This window comes from Lampetra planeri, chromosome 43 (genome assembly GCF_965212315.1).
Source record: "Lampetra planeri chromosome 43, kcLamPlan1.2.h2, whole genome shotgun sequence".
NCBI classification, from domain to species: domain Eukaryota; kingdom Metazoa; phylum Chordata; class Hyperoartia; order Petromyzontiformes; family Petromyzontidae; genus Lampetra; species Lampetra planeri.
In genome coordinates, this window is record NC_136149.1 from 3,851,260 (window position 1) to 3,867,784 (window position 16,525).

Here is a 16,525-nt window from a genome sequence, read left to right on the forward strand (position 1 = left end):
TCGTTTGAATTCACGGCACCATGAGCTTTGCATTCATGACCGCTCGCACACATTGTTTTGTTTATTTATTGTAGTTTTTTTTAATTCGTGTCAATTTTATTTCATACGACTACTTTATTGGCGTAATTCGGAACTGAGGTTGGTGTGCCGTATAATAGAGTAAATGATTAAACTGCAACTGGGAACGTACGTTTTACTGAATTGGAAACGTCCAATGTGCCCTGTAATTGATGAAATGCCACTCGGAGTCTACAGCAGACATGACTGTGAATAGGAACGTAGCAGTGCCTATTGTGCCAGCCAATTGCTGTTTCCCCACCCACAGCCATTAACCCATACCTCTACTTACCGATTATGCCCTCGGATTATAATGGTCAGCTATGCGCCTTATTTTCTGCATATTCCTTTCTCAAAATAATTTTTTTAACGTCAAAAACACCACCTATAAAAATCTTGAGCAGTGCCAAGCTTTCTTTGATAAAACTCAAGTTTCCATGGCTTTCCACAAGTGCAAGCAATGGGACTAAGCGTGAACAATGCAATGCTAGTTTTGCTTGGTTTCCCCAATAGACCCCAGCGATTCTCTTCCAGCATTATTAACGTCCCACAACAATAAAGCTTTAGCCAGCCCAGAGTATATCGAGCGATCGCTATAATTCAGCGGACGAACGACTCTAAGTACGGCCGGCCGTGTGGCATTCTGGACGTCGCGAATCGGCTAACTCGTCGGCGTGGTCCCAACGCGGCGAGCGCTCGCTCAACCGTTTGCCGTCGAGGGGCCCGTCGTTGAGACGCGCCTTCTCCCCGTCACCCTTGCTAATGCCCGCAGCGTCGCCCGCTGGAGGGTTCCCGACGCGAGTCCCACGGGAGTGGACTAGAAGTGACAACGGCTCGTCGTCCGTAGGTTCACGTCGACAAGCGAGGAACGCCTGAATTTGGAATTGAAAAAAAAAGTTGAGCTCTGGAAATAATTTATATTTTGGTCGTTTGCAGTGGAGAGCGACGTTCAAAATGATACGAATACGAATTGACGTAAAAAATTATTAAACGGGCCGTTTTACAAGATTAATGTACGTGGTGGTGAATAAATAAGTCTTGAATTCCCCCACTAATGTTTTTCTTTCCGGCACAATTGATTCCTATTGACATCTGCTGCTTTACCTATTTACGTGTACCCACATAAATACAATTAACCGTCTTTTCTCACTCTGCACCCATCGTCGTCTTTCACAGCCAATCTGTCCCTCCTGCCCTAACTACTGGTACATCCCCGCCGGCACCCTCGGCTGCTCGGCACTGTAAAGTCCCCCCCCCCCCCCCGTATCCTGTTAACTGCACCAACCAGACATTCCTCCTCCTGTGTGCGACTTCTGCACCCGAAGGCTGCCTCTTGCGGATGATGTGACCCTGGGAAGAAAAAGGGGCGGGGGGAGGGAGAGAAGGGGGGGCGATCCAGTCACCTTGTTAGTATCGATCGCTTGCCCGGGAGGGCCGCCGATGATCGTTTGCCTGCTCTCAGGCCCGAGGAACCCGTAGTCCACCACACAGAGCATTTTGGAGCACGTCCGGATTTTAGTTCTGCTCAACATCAGCATCAGAATTTGTATTTTTCCCGGAGAAATCCCATGAGCTTTGAAGGTCTTTTTGCATGTTGAACTTCTTTCGTACCGTGCTAATCAGAGGTGTACGGGGGAAGAACGGCAAACTAAACACATCACGGATGTCCGGTAGGGGTGGGTCAGAAAGTTACAGCAACAAACAATACAAAAACACGATTGGAGTGCAATGTATAGGGAGGATCTCTGCGGCCGCTCAAATTTTCCAGAGATCAAAAATCTCTCTCGACTCTCGGCCCGTTTTCATTGTACGAGCGAACGTAACGTGGTTTAACCGTTCGTTTCTGTGTTTGTGTTCCGGATGTTATTATTTGTCTGTTTCAAATTTGTATTTTGTTTCTTCGATCAATGGGCCGCGTATCCGAGCATGTAGTCACGCACGCTGCCACCGCGCGCACACACGCCGCAACGGTCGCATCGCCACAACTCGCACACGTTAAACTGAAGTTTTGTGATGTGTTATATGAAGTACAAAGTATCGCTATACTTGACAAAAACAAAGTAAATGTATCGTGTGTGTTAAACAACAAAAAAAACCCCGAAGGCAATCGTCAAATTTAAAACAACATTCCGGCAGTGTAACGTTTTAATGAAATACGCTGTGTGCACCTCGGGAAGCAACAGGCAACCATCTGGTCTGGAAATTGGCATCTGATTAAGCCTAATGTGGACCTATTGATTCTCCTCCCCCCCGTTTCTTCCTAACGATCCCCTCCCGCCTCCACCTTGGGTATGCTGCATGCGTCCTGTCAGGCACCGTGCTGTGCATGCCGCCCACCACAAGCCTGGGTATGTTCGGCGATCTCCTTTTCTGCTGAGTTACGGTCGAGTCGGTGTCTCCTCACCCCCGCACCCTGCACCCCCCACCTGCCCACCCCTCCCCCAAGTCCTCCCTGCCCCAACCCCGGCGGCATTTCAATCCCAAATCTGTGATTTCCGTGCGTTCATGGTGCATGGGCGACTCCATTTGGGCGGGGTTCGCAGTTCGTTACGGGGTCCAGAGGTGGTCGCGGCGAGTATGCGGCAGACGGAGACGGCCTCCTGTTGGTGTTGAGGTTGAGGCCAGTGGTGTAGCAACCACGCTGGGGGCCATAGACCGGGAGAGGCTTTGGGGCTACAGACTGGGGGGAGGGGGGGGGGCTTTGCCATTTCATTTACTTTCACCAGGGCCCTCGGCGCCAAATCACGCTCGGCCGCTGGTTGAGGCGGTCGGCCTGCAATAGTCACCCATGCAGAGCACGCAGCAGTCCTTAGTAGGAAATGTGCGAGTCTGGAATCGGTTTTGTGGAATGTGCCATTTGTTCGGGATGGGGAGGAAAGGAGAGGGGGGGGGCTGTTGGCGGGTTGTGTGGGTGTTTTTTTAAGCGCTGCATGGACTTGTTTCAGTGTTATTGAGGTGCGAGGGGCACGGTCTGTTAATTCCGAGGGAGGGGACGGCCGCTGATGCAACTAGTATGCGGCGCTTATTGATTTTGAGATTTTAACCAAAGAAGGCCACGGTAGAATGCCTACCATACGAGGCGGGGGGCGGGGGGTGGGAAAAATATTTTTAAAAGGCAACAGAAAGGTCCAATTGATTTTCCACTCGTGCTAAAGCCATCATCTAACGTAATGCCCCTTTAGATCTTTACATTTTCCATTTTGTTCGCATTAAAGATTTATACACCGGCAACGTTTGATTGACTTTGGTGAACCTGTGGGTGTTAACGGTTGCGATTGGTTGCTGGCTTGAAGTGCATCGACCAAACCCGTGTCGGCTTTTTTGTGTTTCGGCATTGCTGCGAATGTGTCTCGGGCAGTGCTCCGCGACTGAGTGCTCGATGCACGCAATACGTTGCGAGTTTGCTAAGCGCAGTCTTTAGAGGCGCTAGTGCCAAGCGGCGTTAAGAGGCAGGAGCGTCGCGTTGTCTGCTGGATGTACGTGACAAAGAGCTTCATAGCTCCATCGGATTTCTTCAGGATGAATAAAGTTTCTGAATTTGGCTTTTATTCAGCCGACCACAGCGACAGTTCCACGCACCATTCAACAAAATGTAGCAACCTCACAGTCAACTTCTGAACTGTCCGAATGATGCATTTGCGGAATTCTATTGTATTATCAGTAGTTGTTGAAAACACGACTTGAAGCCGAATTGCACCATCACCGTGTATGAAGAGGTTATTTTGTCCAGGGGTAACATCCCACACCCGCGATATTTTGCAAGCATTTCTCCCTTTTCAAGAAAGGCGGACAGATTATTCATGCATTACAGTCTTAGTCGGTTGGCACTCTTGAGCCTGAGCAAAAAAAAAATAGCCGCATGATGATTATACTAAATGGCACCCACATCTTTAAAAGTGTCTTAAATGTACGTCCAGAGTTTTGGCAATGCCCTGTATGGGTGCAGATGCTCCTGCTGTGTTGGGAATCCGTTGCTGCTGCTGCCTTGCATGTGTTTGGTTCCACAAATCATCGTGAGTGGCCCTGGGCCCTTGCGTGTGTGTGTGCGTCCGTATGTACGGAAGGGATATTGAGACCAAAGCACGCTCGTATCCCCATTTGATTGGCAAACCAGACGGAGGAGCAAATTTGATACGATCAGTTGGAAGTTACAAACTACCATCAAAGTAGCGATGCTTAATGCTGGCGAATTGAAGCTAGTTCACAAATGAATACAAATATACATTTTACCAATAGTGTTAAGCGGAGCCAACGGAGTAATGCAAAAATAACTGCAATTTTCAGTTATTCGCAACGTGAATTAAACGTGTGATAATTATAAAAAACGTTAATGCCTCCCTCACACAGAAACAGAATCAAAATTCGGATTAAAAGAACGTGTTTCACCACGGTCTATTTACAGTGCATTTTATAACTCGTTCTCGCCAAATGTGTGCTCTCATCTTGAAAAAGTATCATTCCAAAGTGTATTGGCGGCTCAGATTTGAGTGCATGGCACCACGCCACACAAACGCACCTGGGGCGATATTGCGACTAACTTTTCCCCAATTTCTCCCAGATTGTGCTACCAGCGTCGCGTCACGAGACCAGGCATCCATTTGGATCACTCAGAGTGCAGTGCAACCCATGATGTCAGAGAACGGCCTTCTCACCCACCCGTACTACCACATGAGAAGTGTGTTCTTCGCAAGGCGGGCAAATTGATATATATTAACATTTTCAGAGGTGGACTTATACCCAAATTAAGCGGGGAACCAAATGTAACATGGCTTTTTTTTACGCATTTATCGATGACTGGGGTTGAGAGACCATCAACTTGCTGAACTTGATGAGAGCCCCATTCAACCAGAGGCGCCCACCAGGATTAGAAGATAAATATCTCGGCGGTGCCAGCTCAGTCGCTGTGACCTCTCAAACGCTCGGCCACATTTTAAGGGTGATCATGCCGTTGCTCGGAAGGCCAAGGAGTGAGAGGGGGGGCAGGCGGGCAGGTCGGTGGGCTGGCGGGTTTGTGGGCGGGCAGACAGGCAGACAGGCATGGGGTGGGCGCTCGCGAGCGGAAGTGCAGGCAGCTCTCCCGCTACGTGGCAGCGTCACGCGCACGAACTCCGCCAGACAATGACACGGACACCACCCCAACGTGCGATTGTGTCTCACTTGTTTAACTGTCTAGGGCCAGAGGTTGGCGACCTGCGGCTCCGAAGCTGCGTGTGGCTCCTTTGAGGGCTGCTTCGTGACGTTATATATTGGGACAACCGTCTGATATTCACATGCATTGCGCGGCTCTTGAAAGATTGATTTTTTTTTTTACCAAATTCGAAAAAAATGCCCCTTGTTATTTTGATTGCCAGCCCTTGGTCTAGGTGTACGGGAATACACAGGAAATACAATTTTTTTTGCGAATGTGGAACGTCCGCTGCTGGGTAGCACGGCTCAATAGTACATGTACCCTATACAAAACGAAAAGAAAAGGCTGGCTGAAATGACATTGCGGTAACCACAAGTCTGGTGTGAGCGCGACCGTGCGTAGTACAGTACCGTGGAAAAATACGTTAGCCTAGGGTGCCCCCTCCTGTTTGCGTCTTGAACCTCAGAAAATAGTCACAAGGCTACAACTCTGGCACTGTGTACGCATCAGCTGTACAAATTTGCGGGTCCACGTCACACTGGAATGCTATTCTGTACTTGCCACAGCCTCGCGTCTCAATTAAAATGAGAGCAGTGCATTGTCGTTGTTGTTGGGGGGGGGGGAGGTGGCACGTGCGTGCATTAATGAGCGCTGTGTCTGCTTTTGTAATTGGATAACGGCGTCCTTTCTGCTGTCAGAGGGACCGCTAACTCTAGGCATGGGCTGTCAAGGCAGATCTTTTTTGTCGCCAGTATAGGTCCCAAATTAACAGTGAATGCAGCTGTCTCACTCGAACAAGCGTTCATAACTGTTTTCCCATTACTGAGGTCACTTTGCTTAGTTACGCAGTTTTGAAATCGCATCAGCACTCCCCTCACCAGACGTTTTATTCCGTTATTACTCATGCAGATTATGTAGGGATTGTGTTTGGAATTTAAAGCTGTTGTTTTTTTGTCAGCCGCTGTCTAAAGTTGACTCAAAGGCTGTCGGGATTCTTGCTTGTCGTGTACGAACTGTCCCTTTTCTCACTTGGAGCTGAGGCTCGCTTGACAGCTCAGGGCAGTGTGGAAAGAACAGTTGGTATCATACATTCCAGTGTAGTGTAAACCCTGGCCATCGAGTCAATCATTCGCTTGCTGCAGCCTGTGATGACCTCTTGAACTGGACCAACGATGCTGACATTGGCCGAGTTTGTGCGAGTCATGCAATGGTCACGTGGGACCCAGGTGTCCTTTTAAGAGACAAAAGTATATCTTCTTGGTTCTTTCGGTAAAGTCACTTCGGAGGGAAGTAATAAAATAATTAAAATAAAACATAATAAAATAATGAGAATTATTAGTCACGTAGGAGGGAAATAATAAAATAATAAAAATAAAACATAATGGGAATTATTTGATTATGTTTTATTTTTATTATTTTATTATTTCCCTTCTACGTGACTGTACCGAAAGAACCAAGAAGATGAATCCCTGCAGTCACGAAAGCTTTAAATCGAAACAAAAGTATATTGCAAGCAACGCATCGCTTCGTGGAAATCTAAAAGCAACCCTTAGTTTTAGAATGCTGCAATACCAGGCTGTGGACTGTATTTCAAATTGCACAGTAACCCGAGTTGACAATATTGATACATTTAGTCCAAGTGATATTGAACGATTTTAGGTCGATGTCGGTATTGATATCACAGATGCCTTGCCAAATGAAAGATTTACGAAATTTGGCCGAAGGAATGTTTACGGCGCAACTTTAACGTAAACTGTTTTCCACTCTAAGAATATTTTTTTAATTAATCCAACTTTTTTTTTTGCTCGCCTATGTGTATATATCCTGAATGGGCAACCTTTTTTTTAAATGTAATGCTTAAACCACATCCACGAAGAGGGACACATGCACGGTGGCACAATGAACATGGATATATACACAGTAGATAATTGCTTGTTGACCTCAAGCACCGTGTTTTAAAAAGTGAATGTGGTCGTGTTCATTCACTTGAATGTCACAATGGTGTGTGGAACACAATGTACGTTTCGAATCTGGCCCTAAACATGTCAGTGGTTGTAATCGTAACGTTATATAATGAACAAACGAGACGTCTAATTTCAATGCATAATGATTGTATAAAAAAAACGGACTTCCAGTCTGCTCATTGTCACCACATTCATTACCCATAATCCTCGACCACACCGCACAATGAGCTTTATCCAATTGTGACAGTTTTCTTTGGTTGGTTTTATATTTCTCATGTCCTAGTTTTGTTTCCCGTTTTTTTTCCCCGTAACATTTTTGCTGCTTTTTTTCTAATATTATTTTGATTCATTTTGGTTAATGATTTGGTTTGTAATCCCCCCCCCCACCCTCCTCCCCGATACGTCTGGTGCGGTGTGGGTCGTGCGCGTGCCCAACCGGCAACATGGCTTTGACGCTCTGCCACGCCTGCCCGCCCGCCCGCCCGCCTGCCCGCCTGCCCGCCCGCCCGCCCGCCTGCCCGCCCGCCCGCCTGCCCGCCTACCGCCCCCTCCGGCCGCCACAACACCACGCGCACGGCCCCACTACTCGCCCTGAACCTCTCCCGCCCGCCCATCACTCCCGCCCTGTCCCCTTCACCCATTTGCCTTCCCTCGCGCCTCCAACCCCCCCAAAGTCCCCATGATTCCCGGCCCCGTGGGGAGCCCAGTGTCAGCCACGGCTTCGCCCAACAGCAGCCTACCCTTCGTCACATCCTCCAGCGCTAACCAGGTTTGCGTCCCGGTTTTTTCCACGCCCGCCTGGCTACTTCTGTCTGTGCGTCTCGGGGAGGGGTAAGGAATTGGGGGTTTTACCTGTCCTGTACCTGTCACTCCTTCAGGGAAGCACGTGGGCAGTGTTGTGGTGTGTTCCAGACTTTGACGTGCAGGGTGGTGCGGCAAGGATGCTCAGCTGAGTGGATGCACCCCATTGTAATGCACTTGGACGTCCGTCGTCGGTCCACGTAACCCGAGCGTAGGAGTACCGGGGCGGGTTTCGAGATTTTGAAGTGGGTTTGAGATATCCACCAATTTTTTTCATGTCCCCAAAAAAGCTTTTTTTTACATAAACATGTACGAAAGTACAAGGATACTATTTTGGTGCTTTTGTAAGTTTAGTTCAAGTTCATTTCAAGTTCATTTATTAGGTATAGCCCTGTGAGCCATTCGGCTCTTGAATCGGGTGGAACCGCAACAAACAGAAAACAAAAACATGAACAAGAAAACATCTTAAAGTGAATATGTGCAAACAGAAAATCCAAGAAAAGACAGCTAAATATTGCAGAAAAAGCACCGTACACCAACACTGTGTGCAAAATGCATATTTTAAATAAAAAACGTCGAGGTCTCTTAATCAGATAATTAAGCCCGTGGCTAAAGTAGAAGCGGCTGGGAATACCCCCCCCCCCCCTTACTACACACATTTGCATGGTCCACAGTGCACTGCTACACGAGGGTAAGGTTGGACATATCCACTTCATGCAAGGGTAAGGCACTTGCATTTCATCCTCCATGGCTGTGGGTCATCACTCTCGCAAAAGAATGGAACCACTCCAGAGTTAACGTTTTTACCTTTTGCTCTTAGGTTTTTTCGGTAAAGTCATGTAGGAAAATAATAATAATAATGAAATAATAATAAATGAAAAATTACTAAATTAAATCGCGACGTTTCGGAGGCAACACAAGTCTCCGTCTTCAGGTGGGACCGTCAAAGCTAAATTTACTGTATCAAGTAAAGAGAAATCCATTTCTCTTCACTTGATAACAGTAATATCTCTTCACTTGATACAGTAAATCTAGCTGTGACGGTCCCACCTGAAGACAGAGACTCGTGTTGCCTCCGAAACGTCGTGATTTAATTTTGTTATTTTTCATTGATTATTATTATTTTATTATTATTATTATTACGTGACTTTCCCGAAAAAAACAAGAGTATGAATCCTTGCAGTCACGAAAGCTTCAAATCTAGAGTTTTTACCTGTGCTCATCTCTAAAAACCAGCCTGATGTGTGTTGCTTGCGCACACCACGTGGCAAGTATCTGCTACTGATAGCAAAGTTCCATTTAAATTTCGATTTAAAGCTTTCGTGACTGCAGGGATTCATCTTCTTGGTTCTTTCGGTAAAGTCACGTAGAAGGGAAGTAATAAAATAATAAAAATAAAACATAATAAAATTATTCTCACGACGTTTCGGCCACAACGCAAGCAACTTTACCGAAAGAACCAAGAAGAAAAAGTTGCAACACCTCCTCTCTCTACATTTGCTGCACTTTCCCCAATGAATTGTCTCCTCCTCCTCCTGCTGCCCCCTCGTTGCTCTGGCTTGGCTCGCTCGATTGCCCTCCTTTTCTTCCAGGCGGCTCTTAAAGGGACGCTGCTGACTTCTGTCCGCATCCGCTCGCTCCCACATCCTGACAATCGTATTTGCGCCCACGTGCACCGCCGGTGTGTCAGCCTTTTCAGCAAAGGGCGCAGACGTTAATCGACGCTGGCGTTGTGGCTGAACACGCAATGTACTTTGGCCGGCTTAATGCTTTCCCGTGGGAGGATTTTTTTGTTTATTAGGTTAAATTGCAAACGAAATACATTCATAGGTTTCCCTTTTAGAGCTTTGCAGCAAATACCATTTGAATATTTCTGCCCGGCCTTTTGCCTTATATGTTCATGGTTGTCTGTGCGGCTGTTTTAAAATGCTCTCCCTGGCTGTGGGAAAGATATTTTGCAAGTTTGAAAATACGCAGTATGTTTGCAGTGGAGCCAACGAATATGTGTGAAACGTGTCAAGGATAAATGTTTGTGTGTTTTGTTGGTAAACAGCTGTAAAAGTTTTAAATTAGTTTGCAATCGTTGCCAATACGATGCATATATATGGTGTTGTATGAACAGTTGTATGGCCTACGGTTACTCGCATTTAGAATGCTATTGGCATTCATATGTAATCGTAAATTATTAATGGTTTTGCAAAATCCAATTCAGGAGGAGGGGTAATCACATTTTTTGGGGATATTTTCCAGATGCTTGAAGCCTTGCTTCGAATGTTGGGTATAAGTGTGTATTTTAGCTTTGTTTTATTTCACATTGCTACGGGAAGAGTCTTTTGGTTCGTGCGGTGTGCTCCACATTTTCATTGCTCGGTGCGAGCTTATTTATTCAACCTCTTAGATTTACGAGCCCAAGACCGGTTAGACGTTGCAATTCGTTACGTACTATTTTAAACAATGTATCTGATTTTTTATATATATGTGTGTGTGTGTGTTTAAACTGCTTTAGACATCACCATCAAATGAACAAAGTAGTAGCGGTAGGAATGCGCACCGGCGATTGAACCAATGCGATGTGGATTTTGATTTGGCGAGGGCAGCCTCCTGACGGGACGGACTTGATCGCGCCGTGTAAATCCGCGATGCGGTTCTGCCTCTCCGGGCCAGTCACCGGGCCAGTTGGACACCGAGGAAGCACCAAGTCTCGTTCCCCAGCGCTTATTGTCGATCATCAGCAGCACCATCCTCATTACCCAACTCTTACCGTAGATCATCAGCAGCACCATCCTCATTACCCAACTCTTACCGTAGATCATCAGCAGCACCATCCTCATTACCCAACTCTTACCGTAGATCATCAGTTGAACCAGCCTCGTACCGCCTCTTATCGTACCTCGGGTTTCTTAGGGGGAATGTGGCAGCCAAGCACGTCAGGCTTTGAGCTGGTTTAAATGTCCTCCAGGGGAACTGATTTCTATTCTGCTGAAGCTTTTTTAGTTACCTACTCCCCCAACTGAATCCCAATTGTGCTGTTGGCGTTGCGTCACGAAAATGAATAATCCGTTTGGCAATCTCGCAGCGAAGTGAAACCTTCCCATGTCGGAGAATGGCTCACGGGAGTGAATATCAGAGCTTCCTCTGAGATCCCTTAAAGTGAATTGTTCCACAAAGTAGAACGTAGCAGTGGATATTTCACGGATAATGCCGAGTATGAGATCGGGGCTTTGTAGTTGGTGAATTCTGGGAGTAATTGCATGTCTTACCGATCAATGGACCTGGTTTGGTCGCTGGTATTATTTGTGCAACAGTTGCACATCATTAGTCGAGAGGGACAGGCCTCAAGAGCTGGAATATTCTAACTCCATTCCGAGACATCTGCAAGTTGCAGGGTGGCTCCCGTTCACCGCTGAATCTCGGAACGCGCAAGCGGTTAGCGTTAATTTTGTTTAAGAGAGGGGGGTAGCGCCGTTGTTCGTGAAGAAGTTTGTACTCTGCGAAGAGAATGGCCGAACTCTGATAGCCGGTGCCAAACTGTGCCACACCCTCCCGCATGGCCTTTTACGTCATCGGAATGAGATCGGAAGAGAAACTGATGACGTCTTCGGAAAGGGTTAAGACCAGTCGGAAAAATCCACTCTTGGTGTCTCCTTCCATATGGTTTCTAGAAACTTTATAATACTTAAGCTCTCTTTTCTTTCACCCCCCCCCCCCCCATATTTTATTAAAATTGTGCGATATCGTGTAATCACGCCATGAGAGCAAAGTGTGTATTCGGAACGCTTGCAGAGTAGTGCATCAGCCTGTATTGTGGGCAACATGTAACTTCTCCTGTGAGTTACATGGCAGTCAAACCAAAAATTTTAGTTTTCCGAAATTGTCTCCAGCCAAATTAAGTGGAAAATCCAATTTTACATTTTTTTTTAAAGAGTCATTGGTGACCAGGCAGAAAACCATCGGCCCACGAAACTTCAGAGTCCAGTTTCATCATGGGCAGCTGAAAACCCAGACTCGAATGAAGGACTTCAGCTCTTCGACCGCCGAGTTACGTTGACACCCTCGTAAACTTTTATTCTCAGCGTCCTTTCTGTCGACTTTTGCGTGTGACTGTAGAGGCCATGGCACCCGAGAGGGTTCCCACTGCCCTCACGTGGGTCATCTTTGCGGATGGGGCTTGTCGTCTGGATGGAATCTCACCTGGTGAAACAGCCAGTTGTTTGCCATCTGTGACTATTTTGTGGAGCGAGTAGCGTGGGTTCCTCGCCGTCAAGTTAACTTCGGTTTCAGAAGCAAAAGTCAAAGTGTGGTTGTCACATGGGCTGCAAAGGTCATTCGCATTGGTCACTTGTGGACCCGGGGTCTTGGAAAATAATTGCGCGTGTCGATGCTGCTGGTAAGCGTGCCGATTGGCTAGAATTCCACCGGCCTTCCCCCCCCACCCCCCCGTGCGTGCAATTGCAGCGCGAACTGCATCGGCGCGTGATGATGTTAACGTTGACTCGCACACGCACAAACATGTGCAATGATTATAATTATCATGGCTTCACAAATAACACTTTTGCAGTTATTGTCTCGGACTAATGAACGCCTTAATAACCACTACCCTAAAAAAAAAATGTTTGCGTCATTTACCCAGCAATTAGGCAAAGGGGAGAAGAAGTGAAGGCAGAACAACGCTTAAATGATCATCGCCCGCAGAATGCGCCAAGGGAGACTTACATTTTAACGAAGCTGTTCGTCCATATGCCTCTTAATTGGCGGGTCCCTTCACAGCAGCGCTTCCACAGATATCAGTTGTCCCTGCTTGGTTAACGGCTCATCATTGCGCGTGCGTGTCCGGTGTCCTCTTGCCCCCCCCCCCGCCCCACCCCCACCCCCTGACTGACCCCTCTTGGCTCCTGCCTGTTCCCTGCTCACTGTGCTCACCCCCTCCTCTCTCCTCCCCCCTAGTCAGCGGACACCCTAATCATCTGTCGTGACTTCAAATCGGGCCACTGCACTCGGCCAAACTGTCGCTTTCTCCATCTTCTGGAAGGTAGGGGCCTCTCATGCCTGGCTTGGCCTCTGCTTGCCCTGGCTTCTCCCTCCGTCTCGTGTGGCACGCGTTGTGTCGTCGCAGCTGCCGTTGCCGCCGCCGCCGCCGCTGCTGCTGCTGCTGTGGGATTCTTCTTGTTTGGTTTTGTTTGATCATCTTTGTTTGTTTTCTGTGGTTCATTCTTTGGGGAAGGTTTGCGAATTGGCGTGACTTTTGTGTGTAAGGGGGGTGTCAATGCGGAGCTGTTAGGTGAAACGATAATTGCCGGAGGTGCGTTGAAGCCTAGAACGAAACGTTCTTTAGAATGAAGCCCCTCAGCAGCTCACTCCTGATTGGCACGGGTGATGCAATAAATCTCGATGTTAATTGCGGGCATATGTGAAAACGTCCATTATTTCGTCATGAGATTAATGTTTTTGTTTTTACTCTATGCTTCCCCAGGAAAGCTTTTGTTCGGAGGGATCAGCTAAGATTTCACATTAGGGGGGGCGATATTTACCATGCGTGTCCATGTTAGGTAATTTCCGGATAATTTGGCAAATTTGGCAACATTGTAGGCGTCATTACCCCCCCCCCCCCCCCGGCACACGCTGGACCCACGCTTCTTCGAGTGACGGGGTAATCTCTTTAACGTGCACCGTGTAGCGGAGTGCACGTGATATTTTGGTCGATACGCCAGCAGTATTAACCAGGGCTCGTGCTCTTGCATTCGAAAGCGCAAACCTTTGCGACAAAACGACAAACCACTGGGCCGTGTCAACACTGCCTCCGCATTCCGACACGGGCTGCACGGTGAAAATTCCCAAGCGCTTGACCTCGCATCTTTATCTTACATCAGTAATCATTCGTATTGGGATATGCTCAGTTTAACACGTTGGGAGGCTTTCGCGACCAATATTATTCATAATAAACGTTTTTGGGTTAGATCGCGTTATTTATAAATGTGTTGTAACCCTCCCACCCGACACGGCCAATCAGCCTGAACTCAAGCAAGTGAGGGCTTCACCTTTCTGGCGAATTGCCCGATGATGCTGGATGTAATTACCAGCGTAACGTCGTATTTAATAACTGTAAATGTTGTGGATTCACTCTTCAACACACCGGTGGGCTAAAGTAGTGAACTATTTGTCTTTTGTCAACGTGACACTTTTTTGCTGATTGGCCATGTCGGGTGGTGGAGGGTTATGACACATTTATAAATAACGCGATCTAACCCAAAAACGTTTATTTGGGATATGCTATCCGGCTTTTGGAATGTGTTTGAAAGCCAAGGCATGGTTTCTGGTTTGTGTCTCGCAGAGGTTGCACAAGTATGTGTGAATTGGCGGCACGGTAATGCAAATCACGCTTTAGTGCAGACGTTCCTTTTGCCCGGGAAAAAACATTTTTAGTGCAAAAATTTGCTTGTAAATGGCAGTATTTTTGAAATGAACAAGAGCCTTACTTGGGCTACGCAACTTTATCTCGCAAATTTGAAATGTTGGATATTTAAAATCAAAACATTCTTGAGGAGTTGCAAGAAAGATTTGGTTGGATTGGCACCAAAAGCCACACAGCAGCCACAAGTTAAATCGGTATCCTAATTACTTATCGAATTGTCTACGTCAAAGCCGCCGTTCACAGGAATCTTCATATTAATTCCATTTATTTTTATGTTATTACTATGGCCTTACCATGAAGTATTAAGCCATCTGGCTCTGTATGATTTTACACTCAATTTAGTTTTCTCTCTGATAAAAGTTATTGCATTTCGTGTTTACATATTTTGAACACCCCGCTGCACCCGCTCTCCCCCCCGCCTTTTCTGTGCGTATAATTTTGACATGAGCAGTCACTTCCAGGAATGGGTTTGTTATGCACAGGATTATTTTACGTAATTAATTTAACCATGGCCAATAAAATGTTGCGCTAACGTAAAGTGGGATTATTCTGGACAAGATTTAATATAAAAAAAATAACCAACTGCACCAATAGAGCGTAAGTGTTTAAATATTGGATGGAAAGTTTTAGAGGAATAGTTTCGAGATGTTAGTTTCATGACTTCCTCTCCGCACCTCTCCCGTGGATTGTGGATTCCACAAACTTAAAATGGTCCGTGCATATCGAATACATTGTGTTTGATAAGGAGACACTAATCCGATGTGAAAGAGATGTATATTTCATTTACAACACTTCACAGCTTAGTCGAATATTTATCTTCCAGCGTCGCTGCGTTTATGGCCGCCATAATATTCTCTGTGTTGTTGCTATTATCTGCTCTCCCGAGTTATCAAACCCCGGCACCTTCAAGATTTGTGGGAAGAAATTATTGAGTTGTAGTGTTTATTTACGTCTGCAGCGTTGAGAATGCCCAGAGAGGAGATTATTCCGGTCGAAGGCAGTGAAAGGCTCGTGCAGGTTTAACTCGGCCGCAAATAAATTCCCATTTGTTTGTTATTCCTCCGAGACGGCGGGAGAAGCAGATCTGACAGCCGAATTATTAAACTTACCAGACTTGGCGAACGTTAGGATAACTTCTGTGTGGTGCCTTCATCAGAACATCCAATGTGCCGGGGCCGGAGTGAACCTGCTTGCAAGAAAATCACGCTTGCCAGGAAACCATCGGCGCATCAGCCTGGAAGGATATATATATATTTTAAATTCTTTTACCGAAATTTTATGGGGCGAAATGTCACATCTCACCACTGCGGTGCTGCCCCGGTTCTGTGCGCGGCTCGCAGATTACGAACCGGTCACAGAGCGCGCAGCAGAGATGGTTGGGGGCTGAGTTTAGCTGAGTGGGTAGCCCCACTGGTAGCGAGGTTGAGCAGCATGCCATTAAAACGCCGTTGAGAGAGAGAACAACTGTGGGAAAGGAAAAGCGAGTGCTTCTTCAGATGTGATCTCATATCAAGTCCCAAATTGGAAATAAGTGCCGCAGAGTGCCTGAAAAAGGCTAACAAACTAATGGAAAAACCTCAGAAGCAAGCAAAGTCAAAAGCTGAAGCTGGTTAAGTCGGTGGTGTACGCGACTCCCTTTATCTCATCTCCTGGGCTCTTTTTACTCACAAAACAATTGCAAGAACCAGCAAACCTTCTGTCACGCGCTGCCTCGCATGCCACATTCGTTTTGTCCGTTTTGCTTTCTCCTCTGTGCGTGTCTCTGTATGCCATCGTTTTCGCTGCTGCCACGCCATGTAATGCTTTCAGTGTTCGCCTTGCGCTACTTCAAAAGTGTCACGGGTTTTCTTTTTTGCTCTGCATCTGGAAAAGAAACAAAAGAAAATCCCTAATCAAAGCAGAAGCCCCTTTTTTTTAGAACGGTAGACGGCCACGTTGAATCGTTTGAATTGAGGTTTTCGTGAAATGAGACGTTGTTGCAAATGTGTGCGGTCTTTCAAAATTGGGGTGACTGCTGCGGGAGACGTAGTTTAATTGAATGTCCTCTGCTTGTCGTCTCTTCGGTTAAATTGGTTCACGATTCGCACGATGTTAAACTGTGGTAATTGCCTCCCAACTTCACTTGAACCACGCTTCCTTTACTTGTCATGAGAGACCTCAAGCCAA

At 46.8% G+C, this 16,525-nt stretch overlaps 1 protein-coding gene across 22 annotated transcripts in view; it reads left to right on the plus strand.

Annotated features, from left to right (window-relative positions):
• Positions 1-16,525, plus strand: part of LOC144732608 (muscleblind-like protein 1) — a 55,858-nt gene that overhangs the window by 29,466 nt on the left and 9,867 nt on the right. For 8 of the 22 annotated variants that reach the window (XM_078614087.1, XM_078614089.1, XM_078614090.1 and 5 more), the window contains 4 exons: positions 2,370-2,405; positions 4,616-4,732; positions 7,824-7,918; positions 12,895-12,979. The exons of 1 other annotated variant lie outside the window; for it this stretch is intronic. In XM_078614087.1, the coding sequence (XP_078470213.1) occupies positions 2,370-2,405; positions 4,616-4,732; positions 7,824-7,918; positions 12,895-12,979 (333 nt within the window). Of the gene's footprint in view, positions 1-2,369; positions 2,406-4,615; positions 4,733-7,823; positions 7,919-8,027; positions 8,806-12,894; positions 13,016-16,525 lie in introns of those variants that run through there. 13 more of the 22 variants (XR_013588214.1, XR_013588215.1, XM_078614097.1 and 10 more) reach the window with 12 other exon arrangements.